Source organism: Dasypus novemcinctus, chromosome 24 (assembly GCF_030445035.2).
Source record: "Dasypus novemcinctus isolate mDasNov1 chromosome 24, mDasNov1.1.hap2, whole genome shotgun sequence".
NCBI classification, from domain to species: domain Eukaryota; kingdom Metazoa; phylum Chordata; class Mammalia; order Cingulata; family Dasypodidae; genus Dasypus; species Dasypus novemcinctus.
This window is the reverse complement of record NC_080696.1, coordinates 15,083,900-15,105,134: the sequence shown is the minus strand read 5'-3', so window position 1 is coordinate 15,105,134 and position 21,235 is coordinate 15,083,900. Positions and strand designations below refer to the sequence as shown.

General features: G+C 39.7%; 1 protein-coding gene across 17 annotated transcripts in view; it reads left to right on the top strand.

Moving 5' to 3' along the window:
* KIF16B (kinesin family member 16B) overlaps positions 1-21,235 on the top strand; it is a 321,124-nt gene that overhangs the window by 48,549 nt on the left and 251,340 nt on the right. For all 17 annotated transcript variants that reach the window (XM_058287591.2, XM_058287585.2, XM_058287593.2 and 14 more), the window contains exons 2-10: positions 420-489; positions 1,986-2,099; positions 8,751-8,867; positions 10,820-10,917; positions 11,872-11,981; positions 15,622-15,764; positions 17,615-17,783; positions 17,972-18,103; positions 19,638-19,813. In XM_058287591.2, the coding sequence (XP_058143574.1) occupies positions 420-489; positions 1,986-2,099; positions 8,751-8,867; positions 10,820-10,917; positions 11,872-11,981; positions 15,622-15,764; positions 17,615-17,783; positions 17,972-18,103; positions 19,638-19,813 (1,129 nt within the window). The remainder of the gene's footprint in view (positions 1-419; positions 490-1,985; positions 2,100-8,750; positions 8,868-10,819; positions 10,918-11,871; positions 11,982-15,621; positions 15,765-17,614; positions 17,784-17,971; positions 18,104-19,637; positions 19,814-21,235) is intronic.

Sequence of the window (21,235 nt, the reverse complement as noted above, 5' to 3'; positions counted from 1 at the left end):
TGACAGTTTCTGAATAGATGTAGAAAGAAGGTGGGAGGAATGGGCAATGCTCTGGCTGCTTCTAGAAACAGCACCTGGTATGACACCTCCTTGGTTCTTATCTTGGGTAGGGGGATAAAGTATCTTTCTTTTTGTAATCAGATAGGTGGGGTTCCTTTTCATGAATGACAGCCCTCCATGGTTTCTGTCATTTATGTTCTTTTTGACTCTGTTAGAAATCCTTCCAGGTTTTGACAACATGTTGGATTGTTGCATCTATTTTGTGTGTCTTTATATTAGCAAGGATCTGCGGGAAGCTGAATCAGGGATTGTTCTTCAGATACCATTTACAAACAAATTCCCATATATAAAAAGTAAATAAAACTTTTTTTTTTTTTTTGGCAATCTCTCTAACAAATCTTGGATTATTTCTGTTTTAGGGAAAAGGACTTGGAAGCCAAGTTCATTATTCAAATGGAGAAAAGCAAAACAACAATCACAAATTTAAAGGCAAGTAATAACCTGGCCTTGCTCCAGTTCCATGAGGCCCCATGTTTATTTTACTGTTCGAATGACTTGTGGATAAATAAAACATGTCTACCATTTCCACAACCCTCCCTTCTCATTTTACTTGGCCACAGCTGCTTGCTTTTGCCTTGGGCCTGGCCATGAAGTTGAAGGGTTTCCTCACCCATCTCTGCTTTCATTTCATCAGGACATCAGATTCAGGCTCTGGCTCTGGTATGTGAGCTGAGTTTAGCTCAATCATAGCCGTCTTTGTTCTCTATCCCTATGGTGGATCTTTAACCCATGTATTCTCTGAATTATTAAATAACCTTTGGGCCCAAATGTGTTTCCATTTTTTTATTAAAATGATCATATTTTATAAATTTGTAATAGCTGGTGTTATGATTCAAAGAGAAATTTAAAAAACACTGAATTTTCTAAGATGTCAAGTTCTTCCTTCCTCCTGCAGTTATAAAATATGATTTATTTTGTTAGCAAATTTGTTAAGGGTCCTGAATATTTTTTACTTAGAGGAGAATGAATAATAAAGAAATTATGAGCTTTGTGGGCTCAGCCCCTTCCTTTCTCCATTAATATTTTTTGTAATATTACCCTATAGGTTTGGCCTTTGGAGGCCTGCTTCTGAGCCTGCCACGGTTTTCTTCTGAGAATATATTCCTATTAATCATGGCTCAAGGGACTAGGGACTTTGAAATCAAATTTCAGATGGTGCAACTTGAGCTCCAGTGATAGGAGCTGGAGAATGCATCCAACCTGGCAGGGTTCTTAGTAATTCAGTAAACCTCCTTTGAGGCTCTGTTGTCCCTTTGAATGAGGCATTCTCCATTGGAATGTCTTTTTCTCCACTTACCAAAATCTTTCCTAACATCCTAGCTCTATCTGGTCTGCATTGAGCTTTCCCTCCTTTGACCTCCTGTGTCTTCTCATGTTTCTACTAGCCATTACTTGTCCATTCCCTGGTGTTAGTTACCTTTTTTGTGTCTCACGCATCTTTGCTTGGTAAAAGTTTAATCATTAAAAATTTCTACTTATTGAAACAGAGTGAGGAGATGCCTGACCTTGGATGAATTCCCCCTTTCTTTGTACGTTTTGGGATCTGTTTTCCTTGATTATTTTCTTGCTTTTGAGTTTTACAAACATTTCCTTGTCTAACGTTTGAGTAACCAGAACCAATGCCCAGACTTTAATATTTTAATAAGAACTTTAAAAAATCACATTACAGAGAGGCTGGGTTGCTGGGAGAAGTTTAGGTTTTAATTATATACGGATTTTTTCCTATTTTAATTAAAATTTTTTTTTATGGAGGTCAGGAGGAATTAAATATTTTTAGCTGAAAGATGATAATCATGTATATTTTTTTGGAAGAGCTATTTTTTTTTCTCCTGAATCGGCTAACTTATCAAATGACAGCGCTCTTTACATTATTACTTTTATTTTCTTTACATCGTTATTCTCATCATAATCATTTCTCTCTCTAGATACCAGAAGGAGGGACTGGGGACTCAGGAAGAGAACGAACCAAGACCTTCACCTATGATTTTTCTTTTTATTCTGCTGATATAAAAAGTCCAGATTATGTTTCACAAGAAACGGTATGGTATTTTCAAAATCTTTATGTTGATTATTTTCATATTGAGGAAAATCATGCCTTGCGACAGTTTGCTCGGTCGGTAGAGGTGGGGTCTGGCTGCGGACAAGGGGTCGGTCCAGCTTGGGACGAGGGGTCGGTCCCGCTTGGGACGAGGGGTTGGTCCGGCAGCAGACGAGGGGTCGGTCTCACAGGGGTTGCGCGGTTCGGCTGACGGGGTTGCCCGGCGAAGCCGGCGATGAGGGGGTCACCCGGAGAAGCAGGCGACGAACTGGGGACAAGGGAGGCCAGGCCCTTGTCGGGGGCTCTCAGGACTGGAGGGCGCACGGCAGAACTACCGAGGAGACAAGGTAAACACGCAAGTCCAACTTTATTGAGGGAGAGGCAACAGTTTTATAGGGGCTGGGGAAGGCTGATTGGTCGAAGCCACGCCCTGTTCTGATTGGTTGCCGGAGAAAGGTCAGTGGGAGGTACTGGAAGGGGGAGGGGTGGTGGTTAGGGATTGGCTGTTGCTGTTGCTGGGAGAAGGGGCAGGGTTTAGGGATTGGTGGCTGCTGTTGCTGGGGTAGAGGGCAGACTTGAGTTTCCCGCCCACGCCTGGCTGTTGCTGTTGGGGGGGGGGGAAGGCAGACTGGAATTTTCCGCCCTGCGCCTGCGCAGGGAGAAAGAAGAAGAAGGGTGTTGCCTCATAAGGCATCGTGTGGCGCTATCCGGGAGGAGGGGCGGCCGTGGAAGCATGGCCGCCGAGAAGGGGAGACCCAAGGGCACTCTGCGCCCATGCCGAGCTCCCTTCAGGGGTGGCGGTGAGTCCGACCAGCCACCCTATTATGGGGGCAGCGGCTTGGAATTAGGCCTACCGCGGCCGCTCCCCCGCCGGGCCACACTTCAGCCCGAGGGGTGACCGCAATGCTTCACCTCAAACTCTCAGTCATCGTGCTGATTTTTTGTTCCCTAAAGATAACAGACAAAAATTAGCCCTTGCAATTTAGCGTTTTGGTTGTTACACAGGGCTTTTTATGTATGAGAAGAGTTCAGTCCACAAAAGGTAGATTTCTTTTTTTCACCCCCGTGTGATGTTCATAATTTTTGATTTATAATATTTCAAAACTTATATGTGGCTGATGTCTTGAAGGAGCTATACAAATAAAGCATTTTTTTGGGGGGTGGGGAGGGGATATTTAAATGATGTTAAGCTGTGAAAATAAACCATTTAGCTTTTGTGTCCTGTGTGACATGGAGTTTTAGGAGGTAGATTTAAAACTCATGTCACATTCTCTTACCTGGAAAGATGCTGGAATTTGTCCAAGAAAGCTGCCCTGTAGGTGTTTACGATCTGAACTCTGGGTATAATGTGGGCAGATAAGAAAAGAGAGAAAGTGCTCCCAGGAGATCAAGATGCTGATACTGGCATTTCATGTGCGTGGAAGGATAAGTGTATTTCGCTGGGTTGGGAAAAGCTGGATGCTTGAGCAGAGCAGGGCTGTGGGGAAGTCCCAGTGTGGCACGAGCATGGGCTTCTTCACAGGCCCGCTTCCTGGCTTTCTGGCTCCTGTGTGGCTTTGGGAGATAACATCACTTCAGGTCTCATGAGTTAAAATGGAGAGAAGAATCCTTAGCTTGGTACTCATTTATGCTCTGACGTTGAATCCTCACAAGAACTGAATGAATGAATATTAGCTCCATTTTCCTTTGTTGGAGAGGCTCAAAGAGCTTAAACAACTGCTCACATTCATACACCTTGAGCTCCTGAGCTGATGTAGAGGGCAGTGGGGATGCCATAGGAAGGTCTCAGGGTATAAGAGAAAAGGTTCGTGCACTCTGAATGACAGATGGAGAGGACAGCCCTGAATAAATGAATGAGTCAGTGAGTGGGCGAGTGACTGGAGAGGACTGTGGTACTGAGGTGACTGCATTAGTCAGCACTGGTAGCTAGGAGTCGGGTGAGGAACGGAATGTCTTAGATACTGGAATTCAGATTTTGGCTTTACTAGGAATGGGAATGTCTTCAGAGGATAAATGAAGAGTTGTGAAGGTTCCTACTTCTAACTTACCTAATGAAGGGCTGGATTTTCCCTTATATTACCTGAATCTGAGGTTTTTTGGGGACTGGGCTGTGCTAGGGAAAGCCTGAGGATGGGAAAATAGAGTGTAGTGTGACAGCAAGTTTTCAGTCAATAAGGATAACTTTAAAGCTTTAGGTGTATGCCCAATATCTGTTTTCAGATGCTTTGAGGTTTGGTATAGATAACTGGAAATTGTTTCATTCAATTAGTAATCTTTCTCATCCCTAATTTTATTACATTTTGTTGAAAGTTTTTATGCTACCACATGTCATTATAGGAAGTGAGCCACCAGGTTGCATTGCTGCTATAAAGGGGAATATGCAAATCTTAGTTAGTATGGGGCTCCTTCTCCTCTTCCTTCTCCTCCTCCTCCTCCTCCCCTTCCCCTCCTCTTCCTCCTCCTCCTCTTCCTTCCCTCCCCCTGTATTCTCCCTCCTCTTCCTCCTATGTCTCCTATGTTTTAAATGTAAATGTATCGTGGGAAATATAGCTGCCTGCATGTTACTGTAGTTCACATCAACTTTCCCTTAACATTAAACAAAAACCAGGAGAAATGATCATTAATATTTCTTCCTTCCAAATTAATTTTAGAATTAGGAAGAAAATAATGAGCAAGCTAAATCCACACTCATGTAAATTAAAGATTATTAAATAATGTCTGATTTTTTAAATGGTTCTTCAAAACTCCAAAGGGAGGCTGTATTAGTCAGCCAAAGGGGTGCTGATGCAAAGTACCAGAAATTTGTTGACTTTTATAAAGGGTATTTATTTGGGGTAAAAACGCAGTTATAAGGCCCTAAAGAGACCACCTCAAGGCTGCTTTCTCATCAAAGTCAGCTGCCATCTGTTGAAGCAAGATGGTGGGCGATCTCTGCCTGCTCTCTCCTTCCTTCTTCCTCTTAAGGCTCTGTGGGCCCAGCTTCTTCCATTCTCAGCTGTGGGCTGGCATAGAGCTCATCTTCCAGGCCTTCTATATCAGTCTGACATAGGGCAGGTTTCTTTCCAGGTGTTCTCAGCTGCTGCAGACAATCAGGCGAATGACTCAGCTCTCACTGGGACCTAGGATCAAACGAAACAGAGCTCTCTCCTCTTTTGTGTATCTTCTTCTGTGTGTCTTCTTGGGTGCGTGTCCATTTATATCAGCCCACCAAGGGGGTGGACTCATTCTGAGTCATGCCCTTCTGAAGTGGTAGACTCAAAGCCCTAATCACCAGTAATTTAATCAAAACCTGTCCGCTGAATGTAGTACATTCAAAGAGTATCACACCCAGAGGAATAGATTAGTTTACAAACATATTCTATCTTTTTGGGATTCATAAATAATCTGAAACTGCAACAGAGGCTTTGCTAGATGCACAACCAATTCCTTGACTCAAGCCTAGAGGAACTTGAAACCTAAAATCTCCCAGTTGACCAACTAGATGGGAGAGTCCTTGTTTTAACAGTGCCCTCTTGTGGGCAATTATCAGATGAGGACTCAGAGATGTTATTGGATTGCTCTGGAAATAACCTTTAAAGTCTGTGCTCAGAGGAGCAGCAAGGTGGATTTTGGGGAATGGGGCGAGGCGAGGGAGCTCAGTGAGCTCCCTGAGAGGGGTGGGCAGTGTCCCACCTGTACTTTGGGTCTTGGCGCCTGGGTTTCTATGGCTCCAGACCTGCATTTTCTTGACTCATTTTCTAGTCATGTCCACCTGTTCTAGCCCTTCAGAACCCCCTGATTCTGTCCAGAATACTCCAGCTGGTTTAGCTTTCTGGAAAATAAAGTAATAGTAAAAGAATGGGTAAGGATTTTCACCCTAGGGAAGAATTTATTTTTTAAAACCTTTGGTTTGGTTTAAATATGATATTTTCCATGACTTTGTTTTCACACCAAACAGAACTATGAAAGAAAAGCCTTCCTTTATTCTTTGAGAAGTTTATGGGAGATTTTTCTTTCAATCCTTTAAAAGAACTCTATGAAATGGTACAAATGGTATTTGCTTTGTTTAAGAGACTTGGGGAAATACATAGTGTTTCTCCTTATATTCCATACACAGTGTTGATAATGAACTTCAAACTGGCACCTTCTTCCAGAGAAGCTTCTGCTTCTTAACAGAAGCCCAGGAAAGGGCCTTCTGGGTCAGATCGGGATACGGTTGCTGATTTAGAGGGTGTGGGAAGAGGACACATAGTGGTAAGGGCTTTGAAAGCACAGGCTGTCGAGTCAGAAAGGGCTGGGTTCAAATCCACATTCTGCCACTCACTAGTGTGTGCCCAGTTACTTCATCTCCCCCTTCAGCTTCCTGTGAAAATGGGTTTAGTAACACTGCTCATCCTGTAACTTTTCTGTGAGGATCAACACATGAACACAGAGGAAATGCCCAGAAATTGTGAGCTGCTATTATAGTTGAGGGTGGAGTAAGTAATCAGAAGTTGAGGATAAGATCAGAAATCATCAGCTTCTGAAGCTTAAGTGGAGGAAAATGAACTCAATGTATGAGACTGGCCACTTGTCGAAGTGACTCAGTTGAAATGATAGTCTGTAAATCTTTGACTTATGAGTCAGAGGAAACCAAATCCAAACAAGATGGCAGGAAGGTGGTGCCTGAAGAAAGCTGAGGTCCACTTGGCTGGTTTTTTAAAAAAATTTATTTTTCTCCCCTTCCCCGCCCCCTACCCCCAGTTGTCTGCTCTCTGTGTCCATTTGCTGTGCGTTCTTCTGTGACCGCTTCTATCCTTGTCAGTGGCACTGGGAATCTGTGTCTCTGTTTGTTGCATCATCTTGTTGTGTCTGCTCTCCCTGTGTGGGCGCCACTCTTGGGCAGGCTGTACCTTCTTTTGCGCTGGACGGCTCTCCTTATGGGGCGCACTCCTTGTGCATGGGGCTCCCCTATGCAGGGGACACCCCTACATGGCATGGCACTCCCCTGCGCACATCAGCAGCGCACATGGGCCAGCTCCACATAGGTCAAGGAGGCCTGGGGTTTGAACCGCTGACCTCCCATGTGGTAGGTGGACACCCTATCCACTGGGCCATGTCTGCTTCCCTTGACTGGGTTTTGATCTTCTTGGGTGGCTGGCTGTGCTGTTAGCAGGGATGGTTTATGTGGAGCCCAGACTGGGATAGCCAGTCTTTATCAGCCCTCTCTGGGAGTGTGGGTGCTTGTGTCCAGGGCCACCGTCAGCCTGGCGGATCTAGGTCCCTGCTGTGGAGATGACAGCATACCTGTACTCTGCTATGGGCCCCAGTATGCGTGTTCTAGCAGGAATCTGGCTTCCAACATAGAATCACCTGTATTTTCTGTGCTGTCTGGCAGATTTCCATGCTCTAGGCCACGTCTCAAAATTTGTGATACTTTGAAATCACCTGGGGATTTGGAAAAAAGTCCTGATTACAGGGTTCACAACCCTAGAGATTGTTTTTTATTGGTCTGTGTTACAGCTGGGGCCCTGGAACTTTCCAAAGCTTCCCAGATGATTGTAATGTACAACAAAATTTGAGATCTGCTGCTCCAGGCTGCTTGGCAATAATTGGGCTTAGTTTTCTGATAAATTGGGGTCTCTTGAGTTTGGCCAATCTGGTGTCCCTCACAGAGACTGAAAGCTCCCGCAGGGACTGTTGTGGCTCTCACAACAGTGATAGTGGTGACCACACGTTAGGAGCACCTCATCTTTTTGTGGCCCTGACTGAAGATCTGAAGCGTTCCTGCCCTTTGACATCTTTTCAGCTCCCATTGTCTCCCTAGAACAGGGAGGTGCCTTATATACCCTTACTTTGCTGGTCCCACCCCCAGAGAGCAGGAGGTTTGCAGGAGTTTGGAAAGCTCTGGTTAGTCCCCTTCCCAGCTAGGCATAACTAGGATGACCATGTATCTTCATTTACCTTATTTACATCAACTGTCTCAGTGAAGTATTAATTCTTCAACCCCTCATCCCTCTCCAAAGTGGAATTGTGATTATGGAGCAGCTGACATGGCCTCTGGCCATTGCAGGTGCAGTCCCAGGCCCTGCACAGGTTGGTTCGGCTCCCTCCATCCTGGGCAACTGTACTCCGACTTGGGGAGGCCCAGCAATCCCACCCAAATCCACAGCCAACCCATCACTTAGCAGTGTGAGAACCTCCAGAGATGAGAAAATTATTTTTATGAATAGCTGGACCCTAAAATGATGGCAGTGATTTGGTGTGGTTTGGCCAGTAATTTCTGGCTGCTATGTCCTTCAGGTTTTGAATCTTTAGTTACCAGAAGCTCTGAAAGAATGAATAAATTTATATAATTCTGAAATGGTAAATTATCATGCTTTAACATCATCTTTGCTTGTAGACTTGCTTATCGCTTTGGTTTGCATTTTTATATTTCAGAAACTTTTTGTTGAACAGTTAATGTAAACTTTGGTTAACTTAAAAGAGGATGGGGTTGCTTTTTGGTTGCTTACAAAGTTTACTTTTGGTTAAAAACTGGGCTTACATATCTGGTTATAAGTTCTGTAGAGATTTATTTATACGGTGTAATTCTTAAGAAATGAAAGTAGAATTAAAGAATATTGTCAACACTGAAGGTGCTTTTATTCAAACCTGTGGTAATTTGATCTTTTGTGTGTTCTTTGGCTTTCAGGTTTTCAAAACTCTTGGCACGGATGTCGTGAAATCTGCATTTGAAGGTTATAATGCTTGTGTCTTTGCATATGGGCAAACTGGATCGGGAAAGTCATACACTATGATGGGAAATTCTGTACGTTGTTTACACTGTGTGGGAAGAAAATTTCTCATTATCTCTTTGGACTGATAAAATTATCTCTTTTATCTCCTTGGTCTGCACTAACTTGGTTTTCATGTCTGATCATTCTTTAGCAATAAGATAAAACTCAGTAATAAGTTGGACTAAATTTCCTTTGAGAGATTTTAAATTAGAAATAGTTTTAAGTTTATAGGCATGAATAATGGATGCCAGTACCAGTTCATTTTCTGTTTTTAAAGGGCCTATAATCTTATCAAAAAAGTACACTGGGCCCATGAGTAATTTATTCTTCTTTTCTGCCAACACAACAGTTTGAATAAAATTACTGAACTCTGTTCTTTTTAAAATGATTCAAAACATTTTTCCCCTTGAAAAATGTAAAAATAAAAACTCTAAATCTTTGGTAGAAAGGTATTGCTTTAAAATCTAGCAAATGCATAAAAAGAGTTAGAGTTATGTAAAGTTTATCTAGTTATATATAGAGAGTTTAGTAGTTATGTTGTATAGATTAACAGACTTTAATATTCTACTTGTCCCAAAATATGGGGACATAAAAACTAAGCATTATTGCAGGAATTTTATCTCTTTTTGGGTTTTTCCCCAGCTTTAGATGGTATTTTATTTTTCTTTTTTCTTATTTTTATGTTTTGTTTTTCTTACACCATATTGGATACAGTGTTCAATGATTGCTAAAACTGTGATATCTAATTGTGGAGATATTACTAGAGGATTTTTTGGGGGTCCCTGTCAGCAGGCACTCTGGTGTTTTATGCTAAAGTTTATGGATTCATGGAATTTGCATTACTAGAGGATCTTTCTAGATGATATATTGCATTACATGTTACCTGGCTTTTTAAATCCAGTCTCCCCATTGCCCCCAAACACAAGAAGTAGCTAAATGCTATGCTGTGCATTCTCAAGGCTGATAAATAAGGAAAAACAGATAATATTTAAAGAGTTTCTCATTTCCTTTTGTCATTACTTCTTTCTACTTTCCTACTGTGCCTTAAAAAGCCTCTAAAAATGAAATTTGTAAGTTGATTCCCTAGTAGCTATTTTATGTAAATTAAGCATTTATAAAATGCTCATAAATTAAAATAGTTTTTTTCTGACCTTATATTTATGTACAGCTTGGATATTCTTTGTGCTGTTTTTTTTTTAGGTAAGAAAAAAAAATATGGTGAAATGTCTATTGTTCCTGGATGAGAACTTGTCCTGATTTAATGCTACAAGGAAAGAAAGTTCTCTTAAAGTAGTCATAATATTTCTTTTATTTTTTGGCTGAAAACTGTGAAGGGATTTCAGAAGAAAACACTAGAGATCCAAGTTCTGATGTGCTGAAGATTTGGTTTCCTAATGAGAACATTTTGCCTGATACTTAGTATTGTTCTAGGTTTCATCAGCTTAATGTTGACTGAAGCATGAATGTGTTTGAATATCGTGCTCACATTGTATAAACTCCAGATGAAGAGATACAGCTTGTGTTGAAGTCTTGTCACCTAACTTTAAGTAATGAAATGAGTAGCTACTTTGAGGACTTTACAGGGTTTTGTTGGCATTTCTCACCTGCCATTGTATGTTTCATCTTTTTTTGGTCATTTGACCAGGTTGTATTTTAAGCATTTATTCTATGGCTATAGACTATCTTGTTTGAAAGCCGGAGAACAAACTTCCTGATGCTTGCAAGCCATGATTTTGCTGATTAGCAACTGATTACCTAATATGACCAAAGGCATGTGGAAATCATAAGTCCCAATGCTTTCTTTTCAGAGACTAGGAAGCAGTCTTAGCAGGGGGTAAATGGCATGTCTGGGATCCCAGGGTGGTAGGATTGGGGCTGGCATGCAGGACTCTGGACTCCTACTCCACTCCAGCAAATTAAACATTTAGTCATCGGTTGCTTTTATTTCAAGTCACAGCTGTGGCATTCCTGCTTCCTATTGCAGGGCGATTCTGGCTTAATACCTCGGATCTGTGAAGGGCTCTTCAGTCAGATCAATGAAACCACCAGATGGGATGAAGCGTCTTTTCGAACTGAAGTCAGGTAGGGCCTGTGGCCTGAGCAACTGTGTGTGCTTGGTTGTAGCCAAGGCTGTTTGGCTTGATTTTAGGCACTAGGAATAGATAAAGCTTTAGCTTCCTGAAGAAAGACTCTGCCTTTTTTCCTTCTCTTATATTTATGGTAGTTGGAAATAAAGCTTAAAACATTTAAGTTTTCAATGACTTTCTTGGGTAAAATTGGACTAGGATTTGAGAAATAACCCAGCCCTTGGTCAGAAACTAAAGTAGGGCAGACATGGCAGTGTAGGTCATGTGTCTGCTTTACCTGGCAGTAGTTGTGTGGGCTCGGACAGGTTATTTATTTACTTAGCTCCCCCCCCCCCCCGCCGTTGTCTGCTTCCTGTCTTCATTCGCTGTGTGTTCTTCTGTGTACACCTGTATTCTTGTCAGCGGCACCCAGAATCTGTGTCTCATTTTTGTTGCATCATCTTGTGTGTCAGCTCTCTGTGTGTGTGGCACCACCCCTGGGCAGGCTGCACTTTTTTCGCGCTGGGCTGCTCTCCTTATGGGGCACACCTCATTGCATGTGGGGCTCCCCTACGCAGGGGACACCGCTGTGTGGCAGGGCACTCCTTGAGTGCATCAGCACTGCGCGTGGGTCAGCTCATCACATGGGTCAGGAGGCCCTGGGTTTGAACCTTGGACCTCGCATGCTGTAGGTAGATGCCGTATCTGTTGGGCCAAAGCTGCTTCCCTTGGACAGGTTTTTTAAATCACCTTAAAGTGTGGCTGCCTAACCTATTTAATGGGGCAAGCACCCACGTCTAGGTTACTGTAGGGATAAAATGGAATAATCCACATAAAGTACTTAGCACAGTACCAGATACATAATTAGCACCCAGAAAGGTGGGTTTCTCCTGTTTTGGTGGTGGTTGTTGTTATCAATGTTATTAATGTCTGAAATCTTTTTTAATCCAATTCTATTTAAAAATTTTAGCTACTTAGAAATTTATAACGAACATGTGAGAGATCTACTTAGGCGAAAGTCATCCAAAACCTTCAATTTAAGAGTCCGTGAACATCCAAAGGAAGGACCTTATGTTGAGGGTAAGAGCAAATATATTTCATAGTCTACCTGTCTTAGGAATCTGTGTAAATATAATGCTTTAGAAAGGAAGAAAATGTGGCATAATAGTGGACTTAAAAATTTGTTTATTTTTAGCATTTTGTTAGAGTAACAAAATGATTTGAGCAGTCACTAGACAATATTTATTTAGTGAATTCATATTTTACTGGATGTTTACTGATTTAATGGGGCTTCCCAATAGATTTCCCCTGGCTTTTAGAACTCTCTGGAAATCGTTTTCCAATGTTCTCAGGCAAAATAAGGGAATCTGTGTCTGGTCTTGTAAATAATAGTATATTTTTACTGATATAATAAGATATTCTAAGATCTGCTAGGAAGAACATTTATAGTTTCCTTTGCTGTGGTTCTTTGCATGTTTCAGTCAGTTGTGAGGAATGCCACAAGTCATGATGGTTCAAGGACTGGTCCTTGGTAATCATTATCTTGAAAAAAGATGGTTTTAAGGCTCTCCCTGTAGAGAAGTTGAGCTCACTTGCCCTGCATTCTAGAACCCTGTTTGGCATGTGAGGAAAGGGGGCTGACTGCTGGCAGGCCTGCAAGAATCGCACACACACAGATGCTTTTGTGTGCCTGTCGACCTTCACGTGTGTATCTTTTGGAGCCAAGACTGGGAACTGGTCACAGGCCTAAAAATGTTCCTATTCTTGGTTGTTTTTTTAACCTGGCAATATCAGGTACACAATAGAACACCATCTATGTTTTATTAAATTCCCAATTGAACTTTTTTTTTAATATATTTTTATTAGAGAAGTTATGAACTTACAAAACAATCACCTACATGTGTAGAGTTCCCATACAACATTCTTCCACCAATACACTACATTGTTATGGAACATTTACTATCGATTATGAGATAATATTAGATTATTACCACTAACTATGGTCGATAGCATACATTTGGTGTATTTTTTCTATACCCATCTGTTATTACACAGTACATAATTGATATTGATGCAAGAATATTACTGTATTGCTGTTAACCATAGTCCATAGGTTACACTAACTTTATTTTTCCCTTGCTTCTCTACATTCTTACCACCTTGCAGTAGTGATGTTCATTTGTTCTAGATCATAAAGGACATTCTTGTATTTGTACTATTAATCACAATTCTCACCCACCTCTTTGTTCACTGTTATTCAGTTCCTGGATGATTCTCTAGTTTTCTTTCCCAACTGAACTTTTGCTTTCTATGCCCAAAGCTAGGTTTTCAGTGATATAGTTATTTTTGGAGTATGAAATAGAGCTATTGCTGTTAATAGTTTTTAGCCTAATGTGGTTTTATGTTTTCCCTTTAATTATCTTATCAGATGTTAAAACACATTTTAAAGCCTGGTATATGAACAGATGGAATATTAAACAGGGTAAACATCCAGATATCTGACCCAGATACTTAGGGGATTTAGTTTCTGATAAATGTGCTGTTCAAACAGTGGGGGAAATAGGGATAGTTAAGATATAATATTTTTTTTTCTGGCAGAAAAAAAGGTAATTTGGTGTCATATCTTAGTTTTTACCTCAGGATAAATAGCAAATGGATCAAAGATTTAAATGTAAAAAATGAAATAATAGAATAACTAAAAGAAACCATGGGCTATTTTTTCTTTTTTCTTTTTTTCCAGAAACTGGGAGAAGGGAAGGCTTTAAAATTTTTGACTTATAACTCAGAAACCATAAAATAAAAGATTTCAAATTTGAAATAGTAAAAAATGAAGCTTTATGCTTGGCAGAAAAACCATAAGCAAAGTAAAATGTCAAATGACAAAATGGGGAAAGTATTTTCAATTCAAATTTCAGACAAAGGAGTAATTTCCTTAATATATAAAGAGTTCCTATAAATCATTAAGGACAGGGTCACTAACCCAGTGGAAAAATGGACAGAGGATGTGAAAAGACTGTTCACAAAAAAGGATATACAGGTGAGTTTTAAATGATGGAAGGAATGCTCAGCCTCACTTATTCTGAGAGTAAAGCAAAATAAAAATACATTGAGGGAAGTGGGTGTAGCTCAGTGGTTGCACATGAGCTTCCCAGGTATGAGGTTTTGGGTTCATTCCTTGGTACCTCCTTACAAAAAGTACAGTGAGGTTATATTTGTCACCTATCCCTGGAAGATATAAATAAGCCTGATGAGACAGTACTGGGGATGATTTTGGGAAATAGGTGGGTGCAAATTGCCTATTATGGAGGACAATTTTGCAATATCTATCAATTACAAATATCCTTTGACCCAGTGATACTACCTCTAAGGATTTATTTCTGTAAAAATATTCATGGACATTCCAAAAGACCTTTGTACAAGATTATTTGCAGCAGCATTACATGAGATTGGAAAGAAAAATGTAAACAGCCTCTAGTGTCTCAATAGGAGACTAGTTAGACTGGTTAAGTTGGTTATGGTCCATGTATATAATCCAATGCTAGCAATCATAAAAATGAATGAGGAATCACTTTAAGAACTGATAGTGTGTTCTTCAGTATGTATTAATGCTGGAAAAAAAGAGTGCAAAACCCTGTTTATGGTATGCTGCTGTTGGTTTTGTATATTTGTAAATATGGTTTTGTGTATTTGTAAATTGCCTGTATATGTGTAGATTATATTTCTGGAAGGATACTGAAAAACAGATAACATTTGTTGACTGACAAGAGGGTTCCTAGGTGGCTATGGGTAGGCTGTGGAAGGGAGTCCTTTGACACAGTATATCTTTTGGAGCCTTTGGCTTGAATGCTCAAAAATAAATAATTTTAAAGAGTATTTAAAACATGATTTTAGATTATGCTACCAAGTGGGTGGCTTAAAACGACAGAAATTTATTCTCTCGTTGTTGTGGAGGCTAGGAAGTCTGAAATCCAGGTGTCTGCAGGGCCAGGCTCCCTGTGAAGGCAGTAGGGAAGGCTCCTTCCTTGCCTCTTCCAGCTTCTGGTGGTTGCAGGCAGTCCTTGACTTTCTTGGCCTGTTGGCCGCAAAGCTCCAATTTCTGCTCCTGTCTTACATGGTCTTCTGGTTGTATCTCTGTATCTTCAAATATCACTCCTCATAAGGACACCAGTCACCAGATTTATATTCGACCTGAATCCAGTATGACCCCATCTGAACTTGAATATGTCTGCAAAGACTGAGTGTCCAAAGAAAGTCACATTCACAAGTACTAGGGGCTAGGACTTCAGCATTTTTTTGTGTGTGGGGGGTGGGATGGGGACACAGGTTTTCCATGAAGATCATGACTGCTAGGGTTTTGAAGAGGTAGTGCCTTTACCTTTCTCTTCCATGTGCTACAGCTAATATTAATGAAGTTGATGATAACTGCAAACATTTATCCTAACTACCCTGTGGTAGCGCATTTTCACTTGAGGTAACTCAGCTACAATGAGGATAAACAGCTTGCCTGTAACTATGTAAGCCCACATCTGGTAAGTAGCAGAGCTGGGATTTGAGTCCAGGCAGCCCAGCTCCAGAATCTGCATGATACACTGCCACTTTGTAGAAACAGGCTCTCTAAATGATTTGGCATATTTGTAGAGCTGCATATTATTTCAGGGAGGTAAATTTCTTATTCCACTCACTGTATATTAGAGATTTCTTCATCCCTCTTTGTTCTCAGATTTATCCAAACATCTAGTACAGAATTATGGCGATGTAGAAGAGCTTATGGACGCTGGAAACATCAATCGCACGACAGCAGCGACGGGGATGAATGACGTCAGTAGCAGGTCTCATGCCATCTTCACCATCAAGTTCACTCAGGTGAGGGCAGCTGTGGGGCTTGCAGGCGCCATCCCTGAGGTCTTTACTTTCTCATTAGCACCAGCTGAGGACTGATCATTGGTGAACCAGGAGCAACAGCAGGCAAAGGTGACTGGCTGTCATTTTCTTGTTAATTAGAGTTGACCATGTGCTATGTGCTGAGTTTCTCGGTGGTTACAATCACAATAATTTGAAATGTCCTGATGTGTACCCTTAAGAAATATTTAGCAGGCTTCCACCCTGTTCTAGACATAAAAAGGGGGAAAAAAAAAAACCCAACAAACTTGCTCTGTGTTTAATTAAGCAAAAGTTTTCATTGTTGCAAGCTCTGTGGGAGATAATGGATTGCCAGGCAGAGCAGCTGGAGGCCAAGGTGAGTAACTCTGCACAGTACATTATCACTCCACGGAGCTCATCCTGCAATGCTGATTGTGATTATTAGAATGATATGAAAGGAAAACGAACATTTATAAATACTAATGTAAGAATTCATTACATTCAAGAGGCAGAGAACAGCTTGAATATGTGTGGGAATTATTGAGGTAAATGTTATTTTAATACCTAGGCAGTAAGAACAGATACACACAAACTAGGGTCCTCTCAGGACTGAAGCCTGTGCGAGGAGCTTAGGGATGCCCTGACTGGTGTTAAAGAAGTGGCCGTGGGAGTTGCTGAGGGCAGGCAGAGGGGAAGAGAGGTGTGGTATTGGGGTGTTTTCGGGACTTGGAATTGTCCTCAGTGATATTGCAGGGACAGATGCAGGACCATAACCCACTGAATGGACTGGGAGAGAGTGTAAACTACAACATAAACTATAATCCATGCTGTGTAGCAGTGCTCCAAAATGTATTCATCAAATGCAATGAATATACCACACTAACGAAAGAAGTTGTTGATGTGGGAGGAGTGGGGGGTGGGGGTAGGAAGTGGGGTATATGGGAGCCTCTTATATTTTTTAAGGTAACATTTTGTGTGATCTTTATATCTTTATAAAAATTTTAAAAATCCAAAAAGAAAGAATGAACATATTAAATACTTGTCACCTACTGGCAAAAAGACGGAATTTTTTAAATGAGGGGGATCAGAAAGCAAAGAAAATGTAAAATTCTCTAGGCAGCAGTCAGAACAACTCCTGTTAAATTCTCCTTGACTCTGTCTTTTAGTTTTTCTGGTTTTTCTATTGTTTGTCTGTTTAACGCCTGATTAGGATATGGCTGGCCTCAGTTTCTAACAGGTGGACATTTCTATAAGAATACGGTAATTCTTTCTGGCATTTCTGTCCAGACTGTAAAACTTAGGTTAAATGTCTTTGGGAAAGTAAAACTTTGGTAACATTCAGAAGTAAGGAATATAGTCAAGATGCTCACATTTTAAAAATAGTAATTTGTGAAAAACTAAATGTTTTATCATTGAATAATGGTCGTATGCTATTTTACATAATTATCTACATTTATCATACTTTGATGAGCCCTTGTTCTTGGAGGGCTGTTGATTCTGTATGGGAATAATGCTAATTACTTGTTTACTTATACTTTTCTTTGTTGGGTGCCCCTCAGTGCCTAGTTCCTTGCCTGTGCTAGTCAGATCCAGTGAGCCTTTGATGAGAAGGACTGAGTGATTTGAGTGCCAGAATGGTTCTTCAGAAAATTTAAAAATCACACATGTTTAAAAGTTTAAAAACAGACTTTTGTTGTAGTGAGTTCGACGTTAGGAGTTTTGTAATCACTGTGAAGGAAAAGAATTTGCCCTGAGAGATCACAGTGAGGAGTGGGAAATAATTAGAATTTGTATCACACACAACATCAGGGCCCTTTGTACTTTTTCACATTTGTTTTTATATTTTACCACAGGCAAAATTTGATTCTGAAATGCCGTGTGAGACTGTGAGTAAGATCCACTTAGTCGATCTTGCCGGAAGTGAGCGTGCGGATGCTACTGGTGCCACTGGGGTCAGACTGAAGGAAGGGGGGAACATTAACAAGTCTCTCGTGACTCTGGGGAATGTCATTTCTGCCTTAGGTAGGTTCACACTTGTCTCTTGCCTCCTCTTTTTCCTCGTGATACTGTATTAGAGTAAAGCAATTAAGTTTAAGATTTGCATTGCAAACTGAGGTAATAGCCTTAAGGTTTTCTGAATTTAATTTCTGAAATTAAAGAAAAAATTAATAATTGTCTTTTTTTTTTTCTTGTAAAATTCTTCTCTACAGCTGATTTATCTCAGGATGCAGCAAACCCTCTTATAAAAAAGAAGCAGGTTTTTGTGCCTTACAGGGATTCTGTTCTGACTTGGTTGTTAAAAGATAGCCTTGGAGGAAACTCTAAAACTATCATGATTGCCAGTAAGAGATTTAAGTTCTTTTCTTTGGAATATAACATGTTGTGTGAATTAACTGTAAATGTTTCAATTTAAATAGTCTCACCAGGAAATAGCACTTTTTATGCCTTAAAAGATAGTGATTTTTTCTGCCTTGAGGAAAATCACCTAATATGGCCTAGTGTACAGTATAGTATTAACTGTTTTTCTCCCATCCTAATTACATTGGCTTGCCATGTTCTTGGTTACAGAATTTGCAGAAAGGGCCTCAGCTTTTCTTTGCATAAAATGTAAGATAGTCTACTATCTCATAGGTTAAAATCATTCATGATAGGGACACAAAGTTAAAATAACCTAACTTTGTTTTTCGTTTGAAGTGATAAATGTGGAATTTAAAATTAAGTATTGAGAGCATTAAAAAAATGAGTATCTATAAAAAATAATGATTATACAGGCATACTTTATAGATAAGGCAGGTTTGGTTCCACACCACTGCAATAAAGTTAATATCGCAATAAAGTGAGTCACATGAACTTTTTTGCTTTTCAGTGCATATAAAAGTTATGTTTACACTATACTATAATCTAGTAAGTGTGCAATAGCATTAAGTCTAAAAAAACAATGTACATACTTTAATTGAGATATCTTGCTCAACACAGTGTTTCCACAAACCTTTCAAATTGAGAGGTAAATAAAAGTAAAATAAATCTTTAAAAAAAGAAAAAAAATCAAATTGAAAGAAAGCGTAGTATCTGCAGAGCACAATAAAGTGAAGCACGGTAAAACGAGGTATGCCTTGTTTTATTTGTATATTCTAATCAATTAAATGAAGGAAGCAGAATAGGGAAACAATGTAGAAAGGTGAGATAATAGCTGAAGAGAACTGCAAAGCGGTTTCCCTCCTTACCCTTCTTCTCCTGTTCCCTTTCTCTCCCTCTTCTTCCCTTCCCCTCTCTTTCCCTCCCTTCCCAACCCTCTCACCAATACCGTGCATTAACTGTGGAGGTGAGGAATCTATCCTGGGCTGTCAATCCAGGTGCAATTGTGTATTAACCTAAATTGTGAAGTTGGGTATTGGGGATGTGGCAGGGGTGAGAATTAACCAGAGCTTTGAGAGGAAAAGAAAAAACTCATCTTCTGACTCTCATCAAAAATTTTCATGCTCTGGGCTTTTACAAAGATAGTAGGCATTGCTAGAGTTTTTAAAAGTATTTTAAATCCTATTTAATATTGAGACATACAGGTTGTCTTGAAATTCTCCTCTTCCTACAGTTTCAACAGAGAAAACTCCCCTAACTATAATGGATATCTCATATTTCATTTTAGAATGGTCAGATGGCTGATTCCAGACTTGAGAAAAGCAAAATGACACTTAATTTGGTATAGTGAGCACCCTTTCCTATAAATCTAGGTAATTTTTAATATTCATTACTATGGCAATGAATATTTAGTCTATCCAGTGATCTGGGGTTAATCTTACTTTTAAATTACGAACCAACTTTGTGTTAAATGAAACTCGGATTGCTGGATAAATTATTTTTTGAATTCATTCTTCACAGCCATTTCACCTGCTGATGTCAATTATGGAGAAACCCTAAGTACTCTTCGCTATGCAAATAGAGCCAAAAACATCATCAACAAGCCTACCATAAATGAGGACGCCAACGTCAAACTCATCCGTGAACTCCGAGCTGAGATAGCCAGACTGAAAACATTGCTGGCTCAGGGGAATCAGGTTAGGAGGTTTTTCTGCGATTTATGGATAATTTTCTTTGAGTAATGGCATCTATTTCTAGAACTTAATGAGACAATTACCTCACTCGTCATATTGATTTGAGTAAATAAGTGCTAGGTAAAGCTTTGAATGAGTTAGCTGGTCTCTCCTTTACATCAACTGCAGATTGGCCTTTGCATTCATTATGAGCTCCAGTGTAAGATTTTATCCACTAAACCTGAAATGATTAACTTTATAATAGTTTTCAATTATGGATGAAATTTTAGCCTGCAGTAGAATTAGCAGCATAATCTCCATTAGAGGAAGGAAAGTGAGGTGCTTAGAGTCATATTTCAGATTCTGCCCATGCATTTTATGACTTGAAAATGTATTTTAATAGAATGAAAGACTTGTGTGAGCACCTTTCTGAATCTCTGTTTCATGTCACCCATTATAGAGGTGGTTATGATGATTCAGTGACATTTGTAATATTACATTTCATGGCCTGGCTGAGATGGTGTCCCTGAGGCCTTTCTAGGATTACCTAGAGGGAAAGTTTTTGGCAAATTCGAGCGGCAACTTTTATACCTGACTTTTACTAAGTTAGAAGAATGAAGAAAAAAATAGAAAGGTTAGCCTTTTAGAATTAAATTTAGGAAATCTTCTTTGAAAGGAGCCTTATCACATGGGCAGAAGAACTTTTTAAAACTTTTACAAATTCTCTGTGATGAATGTCTTCAGAGGAATTAGGTATGCCAAACAGTTTCACTGTATTTTGTGGTCTTTTTTCTTGTTTCTTTCATGACCAAAGACCACTGTTGTCATGAAGGGAGTATTTTGTTGTTCTAGTTTTGGAGTTGAGGATGGAAAAGATGGTTAAATATATTTTGGAACACACTGAAGATAAAATTCTTTGATCAATAATATATTACAATTAAAATGGGAATCCAATTGAAAATATTTTATTACACTGGGAGACAATATGATCTTCACCTAAATTAATTAAATTTATAATCCTCAATAAAACAAGCAGGTGTTCTTAAATGCCTATTAACAATCCCTGTATAAATTTATATGAGATGTTGCTCTATTCCCAAAATATTCTATTCCAAAGGCTTCCATGAGTTCACTGAGAGTGTTTACTTACTCAAATCAAAATTCGATTTCCAGGGTTATTTGAAAAAAGCCAAATAAAACCAACTCCTACTTTTAATAATTTTATATACTTGTCATTGTGTAATGCCATGTGCATTAGAATTTTAAAAGCACAATTTAAATAAAGCAAAAGATTCTTTATATTTGCTTCTACCGTATCTAGATATAAAGATAAATTGTTAATGTTTATAAAATATACATTTATGTATTTCTGAGCTTTTTATTGAAGTAGTATATATGTACAGAAAAATTAGATGTTTTAAGTGTACATGGCAGTGAATTTTTACA